This window comes from Cricetulus griseus, unplaced genomic scaffold (genome assembly GCF_003668045.3).
Source record: "Cricetulus griseus strain 17A/GY unplaced genomic scaffold, alternate assembly CriGri-PICRH-1.0 unplaced_scaffold_34, whole genome shotgun sequence".
NCBI classification, from domain to species: domain Eukaryota; kingdom Metazoa; phylum Chordata; class Mammalia; order Rodentia; family Cricetidae; genus Cricetulus; species Cricetulus griseus.
In genome coordinates, this window is record NW_023277075.1 from 47,659 (window position 1) to 63,554 (window position 15,896).

At 37.7% G+C, this 15,896-nt stretch overlaps 1 protein-coding gene across 1 annotated transcript in view; it reads right to left on the bottom strand.

Moving 5' to 3' along the window:
• Positions 1–10,903, bottom strand: part of LOC113837900 (zinc finger protein 431-like) — a 24,023-nt gene extending 13,120 nt beyond the window's left edge. The window contains exons 1-4 of the mRNA XM_035453829.1: positions 10,729–10,903; positions 3,982–4,042; positions 1,595–2,868; positions 1,157–1,344 (exon numbers count right to left, since the gene is read on the bottom strand). Of these exons, the coding sequence (XP_035309720.1) occupies positions 1,157–1,344; positions 1,595–2,868; positions 3,982–4,042; positions 10,729–10,903 (1,698 nt within the window). The remainder of the gene's footprint in view (positions 1–1,156; positions 1,345–1,594; positions 2,869–3,981; positions 4,043–10,728) is intronic.
• Between the last annotated feature and the right edge of the window lie 4,993 nt (positions 10,904–15,896).

Here is a 15,896-nt window from a genome sequence, read left to right on the forward strand (position 1 = left end):
GGTATGTAGCACTCCTGCTCCTTTCGTAGAGAGAACTATTAGAACTGAGCTTTGCTCCACTCTGCGAAGAGACTTTACTACCAGAAGTGTCCATTGCTTCTATTCTCTTCTCCACTAGGAAGTTTCCAAGCAATGATAACCATTTCTATTTAGCTCTAGCCCAAACTGTCACTTTTCTGCTTCACTCAACTATGGGGAAAACTGCTCCAGAAATTTATCACTGTGCTATTTCAACAATGAAAAGAATTTCTCCCACTCTGCTCCCCAAAGGGAGTTTCCCAGTGGAGGTGTATGTTGATTCTCTGCTTCACTCCACTAGGGAATTTCACATTCACTCTGTCAAAAGAAGGTCATGACTGAAAATGATGGATGAGATTCATTTAAGAGGGAGGAATCCAGGAAAATGCCTGCTACCACCATTGTGGAAAATGGTAGATTCCAATTTAGGAAGCACAGATTTTATATATGTCTTCTTAGGGACATAGGGTTTTCATGGAGAATATTCCTCAGCATGTCACTTGGTAAAATTTCAATCACTGAGCTTTAAAAGTCTTTGAAATTTGCTGAATTACTTCTTGGGGAATTTTTTGGTTTCAAGCTCAGTTCTCTTTGCCTTTTCTTTCACTCCCAATTTGTCTTTCTATCATAGACCCTTTTTACCCATTTGGATTATTTCAGGATGTGTTACTATGGTTCCAGCTTCAGGGCCAAAATGAGTTTCTCTCATGTATCTGGTTTCTGGATCGGTGGGTGATTCTTTGCCTCGCCCTTTTACACTACAAATATGGCTTCATAGGTTCATTTTCATTTTCTTCTATGAGCGTGCTGGAGCAACAATATAATAATGTACATCATAATGCTTGCACAGATTGTTAACACTGTCAAATTACTGCTCCAAAAGAAATACTGTTGTATAACTGATTGTGAGTGTCATGCCTAAAGATCCAACCAAATACTTGATAATGAGAAGCCATCATAATCTTCTTTAGGTACTCAAAAATGAATGTAACTTACAACTGCTTTAAAAAAATTATTGCTCACAAAATTTTACTCCTGTGTAATGCGGAAAATTGAATGAAACTGACTACATTCATAATTTCACTGCTCAATGATAATTTGCAATAATTTCGAAGACTGATACATGTACACTGATTACCTTAAAATGGTTTGACTCCAGTTTGTGCTCTTTTAAGTTTGAAGAAACTTTGACATTCAAAGGCCTTTCCACACTGGTTACATTCATAGGGTTTCTCTTGTGTATGTGATCTTCCACGTGTTTAAGAATACTGTGCTTAGCAAAGGCTTTACCACCCTGATTACATTCATATGGTTTCTCTCCAGTATGTATTTTCTGTTCTTTCAGCTGAAACTGCTCAATCAAGGCTTCACCACATTGACTACATTTATAGGTTTCCTCTCTACTATGAGTTCTTTTATGCAGTCCAAGTGCACTGGGATCAGCAAAGGCTTTTCCACAATGATTATATTCAGAGGCTTTCTCTCATGTCTGTGATCTTTCATGTACTTAAATAGTATTATAGTTAAGCAAAGGCTTTACCACAATGATTACATACATAGGGTTTCTCTCCACTATGTGTCTTTATATGCATGTGAAGATGACTGTGCCGAGCAAAGGCTTTACCACACTGGTTACATTGATAGGGTTTCTCTCCAGTATGTGTTCTTTTATGCATTTGAAGATGACTGTGCCGAGCAAAGGTTTTACCGCACTGATCACATGCATAGGGTTTCTCTCCAGTATGCGTCCTTTTATGGCTTTGAAGATGACTATGCCGAGAAAAGGCTTTACCACATTGATTGCATTCATATGGTTTCTCTCCAGTATGTATTCTTTTATGTAGACAAAGAGCACTATGGTTAGCAAAGGGTTTACCACACTGGTTGCATTCATATGGTTTCTCTCCAGTATGTGTCCTATTATGTATTTGAAGGTGACTGTGTCGAGAAAAGGCTTTACCACATTGAATACATTCATATGGTTTTTCTCCTCTGTGTGATCTTTCATGCATTTGAAGAGTACTGTGCTTAGCAAAGGCTTTACCACATTGATTACATGCATAGGGTTTCTCTCCAGTATGTGTCATTTTATGCATTTGTAGGTGATTGTGCCTAGAAAAGGCTTTTCCACACTGATTACATTCATATGGTTTCTCTCCATTATGTCTTCTTTTATGTACACGAAGAGCACTGGAATCAGAAAAGGCTTTACCACACTGATTACATTCATATGGTTTCTCTCCAATATGTGTCCTTTTATGCATTTGAAGGTTACTGTGCCTAGAAAAGGCTTTACCACACTGATTGCATTCATATGGTTTTTCTCCAGTATGTGTTTTTTTGTGCAGATGAAGAGCACTGGGATAAGCAAAGCCTTTACCACACTGATCACATTCATAGGGTTTCTCTCCAGTATGTGTTATTTTATGCCTTTGAAGATTACTGTTCTGAGAATATGCTTTACCACACTGATTACATTTATAGGGTTTCTCTCCAGTATGGGTCCTTTTATGCCTTTGAAGACGACTGTGATGAGAAAAGGCTTTACCACACTGATTACATTCATATTGTTTCTCCTCTATAGGTGATCTTTCATGAATTTGAAGAGTATTGTTCTTAGCAAAGCTTTTAACACATTGATTAGTTTCATAGGGTTTCTCTCCATTATGATTTCTTTTATGGACATGAAGTACATTGTGATGGGCAAAGGCTTTACCACACTGATTGCATTGATAAGGATTCTCTCCAGTGTGTGCTCTTTTATGCCTCTGAAGATGACTGTTATATGCAAAAGGTTTAACACATTTTGTATATACAGAAAACTGCTCCCCAGTTTGCCTTCTTTCATGCCTGCAAGGAAAATGGTCACATGTAAATGCTTCCCCATGTTCAATGCAATGTTGAATCTTGATACCTCTCTTAATTAATATTATAAATTGTTTCAATAGCAAAGAAGAATCAGATATTACAGTCTTATCACTGTGTTGGCACTAACAGTTGGTTTACATCTTTGAAGATACCTGTGAATGTATGATCTTCATTATATCGCTCTCATTTTCAGAAACTTTTTTCTACAGAAGATTTTTCGCATATTGAAGAGAACTGGAAAAATTCAGAACTTTATCACCCTTATTGGTTTTTTTTTAATTTTTCTACATTTTGAGTCATACTAGGTTTTTTAATGAACTAGAAGAACCAGAAGTATTTACACAGTCATAGAGTCATAGGGATTTTCTGTAGAGTGTGCTTGTTGTTGAATATTCAATGACTCTGAATAACAAATTACTTGTACCCTTGAATCAAATTTAACAAGTACACTCAAAATCGGGACTACTACATGCCTTTAAATATTCTGTGAGACAGGTACAGTATGTCCTCCATATTTGTTTGCTCACATGGATTCTATCCTGACTAATACATGATATACTTAGTAAAGAAAAGATTACAAAGAAGAGACTTCCACATTTAGTTCAATTTAACTTTCTTTTCATTGTAGAAATGAGCTAGTGAGATTAACTTCCTCTTAACGCTTGACAATAATTGCTGCTGTCACTAAACTTACAAAGTAACAGGAAATTATGAATAACTTTAGGTTTGCTATGGAGTATTTGCTCAATGGAAGGTTTGGAGATAAGCTTATCACATCAACCATGTGTATACCTTTTGTAATATAGGTAATATGACAGAAATGGAATTACATTTTTATAGCATAGCTCTCATAGTGCGATGATAGTAATGGCAATTTGTTTCAAGGCATTGTTTTCTTTTGTTCTTTCTTATAATATTGTCATGCAAATGTAGTTCACCTACCTGAAATTGAGTTATATGGTTTTGTGAGAATTTAATAATCATCAATGCATTTTAAGCTGTGCTAATTTACACTGTTGTTTCTCTTTGACTCTTCCATGACACATTACAATTTCATCAGAGGCACATTTCTATCACCTAATACATGAAAATTACCTTTCCTGTCTTTCAGAACTTGAACAACGTTCCTCAATAGTATGGTCTTCCCAACTGTATCCTAAAATATTACCAGAAAATTTATATTTATTATTGAAAAATGTGCAAAAGTTAAGTTACTGTGTTCAATGAACTTTAGAACATTGACTTATGTATTTACCAAGATACTATTCTCTCTCTCAATAAAATTAAACAATTGCAGTCCATCACCTTAACCACTTGGCCACCTCATCAGAACATAGACACTGCCCTCTGTCCTACAACGGTCACCCAAGACTCAGGTGACTCTGGGTAACTCTGCTCTGTTACTCAACCTCTCCAATCAACCACTGCTGTCTTCTGCCTGGAACTCCGCCCGGACAAGAATGGCTCTGCCCTGACCAGAAGGCACACCCTGAGTCCAGACACACCTCACCCTTGTCCACCCACCACCCTCTGCCATCCAGCTGCCACCAGAGGCTGAGCACTCTGCCTGACACCAAATGGAGTGAGAGATCTCACCTGCATTCACTGGAAGAAGGGATAGAAAGAAGACAGAGGAAGAACACACTCAACATCAGAAAGACCAATATGACACCACCAGAATATAGGGACTCCACATCAGCAAGACCTGAAAAGCCCAACACAGAGGATGAAGAAGAGATGGATCTCAAAAATTATCTTAAGAAGATGGTAGAGATTTTTAAAGAGGAAACAAGAAAATCCATTAAAGAAATAAAAGAAAAGAAGAAAAAATTACTTGAAAGGGAGGAAAACACAAACCAAAAAATTCAAGAAGTAAACAAATCACTTAAAGCATTTAATGGAAGCCAAGAAAAAACAACCAAACATGTGAAGGAAGCACGCAAAACAGTTCAAGGCATGAACGCTGAAATAGACACAATAAAGAAAATACAGAACAAAGGGATACTGTATATAGAAAAGTTGGATAAATGATCAGGAACTAAAGATGTAAGTATAACCACTAGAATTCAAGAGATGTAAGAGTGGAAGAGAGAATATCAGTTGTTGAAGACTCTCTAGAGGATTTATAGTCATCGACCAAAGAAAATCTCAAGTCCAGCAAATCCCTAACACAAAATATGCAGGAAATATGGGACACCATGAAAAGGCCAAACCTAAGAATAATAGGTATAGAAAAAGGTGAAAAAATACAGCTCAAACATACAAAAAACATACTCAAGGAAATCATAGAAGAAAACTACCCAAACCTACAGAAAGAAATGCCTATGAAGGTGCAGAAGCTTACAGAACACCAAACATACTGGACCACAAAAAGAAGTCCCATCGACACATAATAACATCAAACATACAGAATAAAGAGAAAATGTTAAGAGCAGCAAAGGAAAAAGGCCAAGTTACATATAAAGGTAGACCTTTCAGAATCACACCAGACTTCTCAAGGGAAACTTGGAAAGCCAGAATGTCCTGGATAGATATCCTACAAACACGAAGGGAACATGGATGCCAACCCAGACTACTGTACCCAGCAAAACTTTCAATCACTATAGATGGAGAAAACAAGATATTCCATGACAAAACCAGACATTAAAAATACATATCCAGAAATCCAGCACTACAGAAAGTTCTAGAAGGGAAACTACAAACCAATGAAGACAACTACTATCACAAAAACACAGGCAATAAATAATCCAATTTTACACACACAATGACACCACCAACAATAAATCCAAAACAAACAAGAACCAACAATCAATGGACATTAATATGCCTCAATGTCAATGGTCTAAACCTGCCCATACAAAGATACAGTCTAACAGAATGGATACAAAGACAGAATTCATCCTTCTGCTGTATATAGGAAACACAACTCAACTTCAAAGACAGGCTAAAGGGTTGGGAAAATATTTTCCAATCAAATGGGCCCAAGAAACAAGCTGCTGTAGCAATCCTAATATCTAACAACTTAGACTTCAAACTAAAATCAATCAAAAGAGACAAAAAGGGCATTTCATACTCATTACAGGAAAAGTTCATCAAGATGAAGTCTCAACCCTGAACATCTCTGCCCCAAATATGAAGGCACCCACATTTGTAAAAGAAATATTACTAAAGCTCAAACCACACATAAAACCACACACACTTATAGTAGGAGACTTCAACACTCTGCTTTCACCACTAAACAGGACCACCAGACAGAAACTTTAAAAAGAAATAAAGGATATAACAGAAGTTATGAGACAACTGGGTTTAACACATATCTATAGAACATTCCATCCAAACACAAAAGAATATATCTTCTTCTCAGCATCACTTGTAACCTTCTCTAAAATTGACCACATAATTTTCAACAAAGCAAACATCCACAGATACAAAAGTTTTGAAATAACCCCCTGTGTCTTATCAGATCACCATGTTTTATGTTAGAATTCAACAGCAATACAAATTGCAGAAAACCTACAAATTCATAGAAATTGAATAACACACAATCGCACCATTCCTGGGTTGAGGAAGAAATAAAAAATAAATTAACGACATCCTAGAATTCAATGAAAATATACACACAGCATACCCAAATTTATGGGATATTCTGAAAGCAGTGCTAATAGAAATGTTCACAGCACTAAGTACCCACATGAAGAAACTGTAGAAATATCACACTAGAGATTTGACAGAACAACTGAAAGCTTTACAGAAAAAAGAATAAAACTCACTATGGAGGAACAGACACCATGAAATAATCAAATTAAGGGCTGAAATCAATAAAATGGAAACTAGGAGAACAATACAAAGAATCAACATAAGAAAGAGTTGGTTCTTTGAGAAGATCATCAAGATAAACAAACCTCTATCCAAACTAACCAAAAGGCAGAGAGAGAAAGAGAGCATGCTAAGTAACAAAATCAGAAATGAAAAGGGGGATATAACAACTGACACTGAGGAAATCCAGAGAATCATCAGGACATACTTTGAAAATCTGTACTGCACAGAATTAAAAAATCTAAAGGAAATGGACAGTTTTCTTGATAGATATCACTTATCAAAATTAAACCAAGAACAGATAATAATTTTAAATCAACCTGTAACCCCTAATGAAATAGAAGAAGTCATCAAAAGCCTCCCAACCAAATAAAGCCCAGGGCCAGATGGCTTCACTGCGCAATTCGACCATAACTTCAAGGAACAGCTAATTCCAGTACTCCTCAAATTATTCCACACAATAGACGCAGAAGGGGCATTGCCAAATTCTTTTTAGAAGGCTACACTCACTTTGATACCCAAGCCACACAAAGATACAAGTTAAAAAGAGAACTCCAGACCAATATCCCCCATGAACATCAATACAAAAATACTCAACAAAATACTGGCAAGTCGAATCCAAGAACACATCAGAAAAATCATCCACTATGATCAAGTAGGCTTCATCCCAGGGATGCAAGGATGGTTCAACATATGAAAATCCATCAATGTAATACACCATATAAACAAACTGAAAAAGAAAAACCACATGATCATCTCACTAGATGCTGAAAAGCCTTTGACAGAATCCAAAATCCCTTCATGATAAAGATCTTGGAGAGAATGGGAATAACAGGAACATATCTAAACATGATAAAAGCAATATACACCAAACGGACACCAAACATCAAATTAAATGGAGAGAAACTCAAGCGATTCCTCTAAAATCAGGAACAAGATAAGGCTGTCCACTCTCTCCTTATCACTTTAACATTGTACTTGAAATTCTAGCTAGAGCAATAGGACAAGAAAAAGAAATCAAAGGGACACAAATTGGAAAGGAAGAAGTCAAATTTTCACTATATGCAGATGATATAATAGTCTACATATGTGATATGATAAACTATACCAGGGAACTCCTACAGCTGATAAACACATTCAGGAAATTAGCAGGATACAAAATTAACTCAAAAAATCAGTAGCCCTACTTTATACAGATGATAAATGCAATCAGAAAGAGATCAGAGAAACATCACCCTTCACAATATCCACAAGCATCATAAAATATCTTTATTAACAATAATCAAAAAAGTGAAATACCTGTACAGTAAGAACTTTGAGTCTTTAAAGAAAAAAATTAAAGAAGATACCAAAAAATTGAAAGATCTCCCATGCTCTTAGATAGGTAGAATCAGAATATTAAAAATGGAAATTTTGCCAAAAGTAATCTACAGATCAAAGGCAATCCCCATCAAAATCCCAACACAGTTTTTCACAGACCTTGAATGAACAATACTCAACTTTATATGGAAAAACAAAAAACCCAGAACAGCCAAAACAACTCTGTACAATAAAGGAACTTCTGGAGCCATCACCATCCCTGACTTCAAACTCTATTATAGACATAGTTCTGAAAACAGATTGGTATTGGCACAAAAATAGACAGATAGACCAATGGGATCGAATTGAAAACTCTGATAATAAGCCAAGCACTTATGGACACCTTGTTTTTGACAAAGATGCTAAATCTATACAGTGGAAGAAAGATCGCATCTTCAACAAATGTTGCTGGCACAACTGGATTTGGTCATGTAGAAGACTGCAGATAGATCCATATCTGTCACCATGCACAAAACTCAAGTGCAAGAGCATCAAATATCTCAACGTAAATCCAGGCACACTGAATCTTCTAGAAGTATAATGGGAGATACCCTTGAGCGAATTGACACAGGAGACCACTTCTTGAACATTACACCAGTAGCACAGACATTGAGATCTGCAATTAATAAATGGGACCTCGTGGAAATGAGAAGCTTCTGTAAAGCAAAGGACTCAGTCAGCAAGAAACAATGACAGCCCACAGAATGGGAAAAGATATTCACCAAACCCACATCTGACAGATGGCTGAGTTCCAAAATATACAATGAACACAAGAAGCTAGGCACCAAAACACCAAACAATGAAATCAAACAGTGGGGTGCAGAACTAAATAGAGAATTCTCAACAGAGGAATCTGAAATGGCTGAAAGACACTTAAGAAAGTGCTGAAAATCCATGGCCATCAGAGAATTTCAACTCAAAACAACTCTAAGATACCATCTCACACTGGCCAAAATGGCTAAAATAAAAAACACCAATGACAATATATGCTGGAGAGGATGAGGAGAAAAAGAAACACTCCTTCATTGCTGGAAAATAGTATGGCAGTGGCTCAGAAAAATGGGAATCAGTCTACCTCAAGATCTAGCAATTCCTCTCTTGGGCATATACCCAACTAATGCACATTCATACAACAAGGACATATGTTCAACCATGTTCATAACAGCATTGTTTGTAATAGCCATAACTGGAAAGCAACCTAGGTGCCCCACAAATGAAAAAATGGATAGAGAAAATGTAACACATTTTTGCAATTCAGTACTACTCAGCAGAAATAAGCAGTGGAATCTTGAAATTCGCAGGTAAATCAATGGAACTAGAAGAAACCATCCTGAGTGAGGTAACCCGGTCACAAAAAGACAAAAATGTTATGTCCTCACTCATATATGAATTTAAGGCATAGAGCAAAGGATTACCAGCCTACAATCCTCTTCACCAAAGAAACTAGGAAACAAGAAGGACTCTAAGGGAAAACTGATGGATCCCAGGAATGGGAAGGGGCAATAATTCCTGAGCTAATTGGGAGCATGAGGGTAGGGAAGAGGAAGATGCCAGAATTAGATGAGGAGAATAAGAGAGGAGAGGAGGAAATGGAGGAGCAGAAATATCCAGATGGGGAAAGAATAGAGTAGAGCAGGATGAGAGATACCATATTAGAGGGAGCCATTACAAGTCCAAGGAGAGATCTGACACTAGGGAAATTTCCAGAGATCTACAAGGGTGACACCAACTGACAATTTAGGCAATGGTGGAGAGGATAACCTAAATGCCCTTCCTTTATATTGAGAATGATGACTACATTTTCTGCCATCCTAGAGCCCTCACCCAGTGGCTGATGGGAGCAGAGGCAGACACCGACAGATATATACTGAACTGAACTTTGGAACTTAGCTGCAGAGATGGAGGAATGAAGATTAAATGGGTCGGTACCAGGCTAGAGAAAACCACAGAAACAGCTGGCCTCTACAAGGGGGAGAATATGGACCCCAGACTGCTCTCTGGGAGGCCAGTACAGGACTGATACAGACCCCAGAACATGGATGTCAATTAGGAGGCCTCCACACTCTAGGGGGCCCCTGGTAGTGGATTAGTATTTTTCCCTGGTGTAAGAAGGGATTTTGAGAGCACATCGTATGTAAAATGATGCACTCTCGGCCTGGGCACATGGGGGAGGGCCTAGACCCGTCCCAGGATGTTGTGGTGGACTTTGGGGATCCCCTGTGGAGGGCCCTAACCTGCCTGGGGAGTAGAGGGTGGATCCGGTGGGGGTAGGTGGGGGAAGGGTGCGGACAGGGGAGGGAGAGGAAGAAGGGATTGATATGTGAAGCTGCTTGTTCCTAATATGAACTAAAAAATTACAAAAAATTAAACAATAGCATCAATAACCTGTCGGTGTCTGCCTCTGCTCCCATCAGCCACTGGGTGAGGGCTCTAGGATGGCAGAAAATGTAGTCATCATTCTCAATATAAAGGAAGGGCATTTAGGTTATCCTCTCCACCATTGCCTAAATTGTCAGTTGGTGTCACCCTTGTAGATCTCTGGAAATTTCCCTAGTGTCAGATCTCTCCTTGGACTTGTAATGGCTCCCTCTAATATGGTATCTCTCATCCTGCTCTACTCTACACTTGTTCTAGCATTTTAAAATATGAAGGAAAATACAGTCTTACCTACATCAGTGAGGTTCTTGTAGGTCTCTAGCATTACATCTTTGTAGAGTTTCTTTTGAGATATATCCAGCAAAGCCCACTCTTCCGAAGTGAAGTCGATATGCACATCATCATAGGTAATGGCATTCTGAAATATCACATACATGTATGCAACTGAAATCATGATACTGGCCATATTGTAACGTATGTTTCTGTAGCACATGATTTTAAGATGTCTTACTTTTATGCTATGGAACATTTGTTTAATGAAGTAAATATGTGTTGCTTTTGTTTATGCTGTGCTTTTTGCGAAGCTGTGATTCTTAGCCTGTATATAACATCTGATGATCGTACAGGTGATTCTTCAAAAGTGAGGCAGGGGAAAGGATATGCTGTGGTAGCAGGACAAAGTATATATAGAGGGATAAATCTGGAAGTAAGGAGCAAGATAAAAAGAAGAGGAGGATGGTAAGGGCCAGCTACCCCGCCACATCGTAAGTAGTGTATTAGGACACAAAGTAAAATATGCAAGAATGGAAAAAGGAAATAGTCTAGATCCAAAAGGTAGATGGTAACATTTAAGTTAATAAAAATTGGCTAGAAAGAAGCCAAGAAAAGGCCAGGCGTTTATAAGTAATAATATGCATCAGTTTATCTATCTGGGACCTCGGAGGTATCCTCACCAAAAGGTAAAATCTAAAGAGCTCAAGGAGTAAAATATTATGCAAAACTTTGGTACCTAACATGGAGCCATATTTCCATATGATGCCTGAGAAAGCTGAAAAAAAATGTTTATCCTTAATGAGTTTCTGCCTATTGTGAACCTTTGAACAGCCAGTGCACTCAGTAGTAATGATAACCTCATGACAGCCACAGCACAATCATGGGAATGCTAGAGCTCTAGGAAGGCTGCATGAAGTTGTGGTGAGCTACCTCTGACTGGGTTGTGAGTTTTAGACTTTGCTCTCACAAACTCAGAAGCAGGAATAGACACCTAGGAGTTCATGCTGAAGATCCTGTGTAGCATAGGAGTCTAATGCTTGCTTTAACAGTAAAATGGCCAAAAGGCATACAATAAAATAGCCCCAGCTGTAAATGGAATTGAAAGAGGCACTGTTGAAATAAAGTAGTCTATATGCTTTATGAATGCCTTAAATTTATAGAGCAAAAATATTTGTCAAATGAGAGCCAAACATGCTTTGGAGAAGTAGTTCTACTTCTGTTTCCAAAGGAAAGAAGAGGCTATGAATTTGCTCCAGGTTGACATAGATATGGTTAGAGCAAGTGAGACCTCTAGAACGTGAAAGGCCATATTAATCAACAAAAGTTACTGATGGTCTTCAGAGGACTTCAACATTATCTCAAATTTTCTCAGGGACCCCTTAAGTATGCCTTTATCCACAGGAAGCAGGAAGTCTCTGGAGTACATGACTTCCATATTTCTCAATGTTGGAGGTTGGGAGGCTTTTGATTATTTGATGGATCATGGATGATTGTTATATTTAGGGAAATAAAAGAATGTTAAGATAAAAGGGTAAATTATTAAATATACTATAACTTAAAAACAATTATTAATCTCAAATATTTTGTATATTAATAGAAATTTAAGTTAATTTCTGTTATACCACACTGTATATGTTTGTACTCTTGCTTAAAAATATGTTTGCATATTGGTACAAAATTAAGTTTTTCCTGCTAAAACACATTGTATTTATGTTTCCACTCATGTTTGCAACAAAGTGATGATTTCTAAGTTTCCTGTTTTTCAAAGAATATTGACCTAAACAATAATGGCAGCAGTATTACCTGTGACCCTGGATCGGTGAACTTTGGAGTCATGGTATTGTGTTCCTACTGGAGAAAAATAATAATGGAGGAGCCCTTCCTATAATAGTCATTGGATGCTTCTATATTATTTCACAAAAAATATTTTGTGATTAGTGTATTCCCATCACACACTGAAAATCTCTCAGATTTCTTGTATATGATCTGAAATTGTTCAAGTAAGTTTTCTTGAAGATTTTGCCTAACTGCTATGTTACCATATTTGTATGTTGTTTACAGTTCTATTACCCTCTTCAAAGACAGCAGATTTTGCAAGTGAACCCTGAATTTTGAACATTATGTGTCTGCTCATTTTATTATTATTGATAACATTGTTTATAGAGGGTATGTAAATAATGTTCATAATGCTATATGACAACTTTAAATAACATTACATGTTTATATACTTTTCCTGAAAAGATCAGATGACAGCCCTCAGGAGTCAATTTGCTCTTCCCCCCAATATAGGTCCTACAGATTAAAGTAGGAACACATGGTAGGAACTAGTTTCATCCACTCAGCCATTTCACATAATTTTAATATTAGCTAGATAAAAGGGTTAAATTTAATAGATTAAAAGTAAGAGATCAAATCAGTCGTTCTCAAACCGTGGGTTGAAATTCCTCTGGTGAACTTCTATCTCCAAAAATATTTTCTTTTCAATTCTTAACACTGACAAAATTACAGTAATTCAGTTGCAATAAAGATAATTTTATGATTAGGCATCACCACAACATGAAGGTTAACATTCATTGCTCTAAGAACATTGTCCAACAACTTATCCTTACTTTCCACTGGTAAACCAAAACGTTTAATTTTGATCCACCTTTTGGTTTATATACTGATAAATTTTCCAATTTCACCTTGCTGTTTTCAATTTATTTGTTGTCATGCCCTATTAACAATTGTATAAGACATAGACACATGAGTTTGAGCCTTACACCTACCACATTTAGCGTTTCTGAAGTCCAGTGGGCAACTGATATTTATTTGCAATTTAATCTTCATAATTTAATATAAAATGCATATCCAAGATTTGAATAACTTATAAATGTAACTAATACACGATTTAGAGTCAATTTATCTCACATTAACTTAACAGCTCTATTTTCCCTTTAAGCATGACGTCAGACCCTAATGGTTATAACCTTTATATGTGTTTTTGATTTCATTATATGATACTTAGTAATTATCTTCAGTGATTTTTTAACATTTAAGACTTAAATGTGAGCACAGCTGATGTAGTGTGGAAGGTTTGTGATAGAACCTACAGTTTGATAGGTGATCATGAGAGGCGAGAAAAATAAATTACTGAAAGGTAAATTACTCCTTCAGACCTCAGGTCCTGGTGAACTTAAGGGTTCAACATTCTAGTAAATATGATTTTTACATGTTTTTTAATCTTTTAAAATTTGAATTAGAAACAATCTTAATTTTTATACCAGTCCCAGTTCCTTACCCCTCCCATCCACCCATACTCGACATTGACCTCATCCCATTCCTATTCTGCTCAATAGAAAAGGTGAAGACTTCCATATGGGATCATCATAATTTATCACATCATATGGGGCAGGGCCTAGAACCTCCAAAGTGTGTCTAGGCTGACAGAGTACCCCTCTATGGCGATTGGGCTCCCAATATCCATTCATACCCTAGAGATATATACTTTTCCACGACTAGAGGCCCCATAGACTGCCAACCTCTCCTAACTGACTCTATATACTCTATATACTGATAGGCCTATACACATTCAGTAGGCCTAGTTCTGTCCTATGCTGGTTCTGAACTGTCAGTTTGAAGTTCATGAGCTCCTCCATGTTCAGGTCACCTATTTCTGTGGGCTTCCCCAGCCTGGTCATGAATACATTGCTCATCACTAATCACTCTCTACAACTGGATTCCTGGAGTTCAGGTCAGTGCTTAGCTGTCCGTGTCTGCTTCCATCAGGTGCTGGATGAAGGCTCTAGCAAGGCATATAAGGTAGGAATCAACCTTGTTATATGGGAAGGGCATTTAGGATAGTCTCTTTACTATTGCTTAGAATCTTATTTTGGGTCATCTTTGCATGTATCTGGGCATTTCCCTAATGCCAGAAAACAGGAGAACATGTCACACAGAATGAACTTACAAGGCTCATAGTGGCTCAGAGCAAGTGAAGTGGCTATCATGGAGCCTACACAACACTGTGTCAGGAACTCTGAAAACATTCTTTGGTTGTTGAGCTTTGTTTGTTTATGGGATTCCTAGCAGTAGCTCTTATGGTATCTCTGACTCTTTTGCCTGCTCTTAGGACACTTCCTTCTACTGAGTTACCTTGATCAGCCTTATGTGGGGGTTTGTGCCTAGTCTTATTGCAACTTGTCATGGTAGGTTTGGTTGACATCCATTGGAGGCCTTCTCTTTTCTGAAGGGAAACAGAGTATAAGTTGATTTGGGGGAATGGCTATTGAAGAAAGGGCTGGAAGGAGCAGAGGTAGGGGAAACTGTGTATTAATTCCAAGTTCATTGATTCTCATAACATATATCAGCCCCCAAATCACAAATTTCCAAATTCTCTACTAATACTCAGGACAATGTCCTGACTGTCACATTTTCTATAATTAAGAAACAAATTAAGGAATTCCAAAAGACAACAGCATGTGAAATATTTCCACTCAAGAGGAATATGTCCGTATTCCTGCCCCAAATTCAGGGAGATATCCCTTCTTCCTGTGAATGTCACACCAGGCAGAAAAGCAGGTAAGGTGGGTAACCACCTCATGAAACTACCATACTACCTACATTCCCAGCAACAGCCCAACAACCCATTAGCTGCCACCCTCAAAGCCATGACCCCACAAAAAATTAGATGAACATCCTCTGCTCAACTGCAGGTCACACATTTCAGAAGACAGGTAGGCAAACTGAAGAAAGACACCGTTCTGGACCACAGTTCATGGCAGTACAAATACACATTGGTTCCTCGCTAGTAGACCGTCTCCATTCTTTCAATAACCCCCAACACTATTTACAATCCAAATCCCTCCTCATCTCTATGTTGTAGCCTCCAACATTAGCTTAATCCCTGTGCTCAAACAAAGGATACACCATCTACCAGAATTCCATATGGGTCACCTGACCACAGAACTCACCCAGTCTCTCCATTCCCCTTCAACACTATCATCAGATGCTATCCTCTCTTCCACTATTACAGTTTCAAACTTTGGCAGATACTTCTGGCTGGAACAAAGTCCAAACTTAGAGCAAGATTCCCCAGCCTGCAAATTGTGGTGAGAAGCCCTGTTCAACCATAGGTCACACAGATCAGAAGATCAGAGAGCAAATAGAAAGCAAGGAAAAACACCCTTCCAACAAAGAAAAACTGA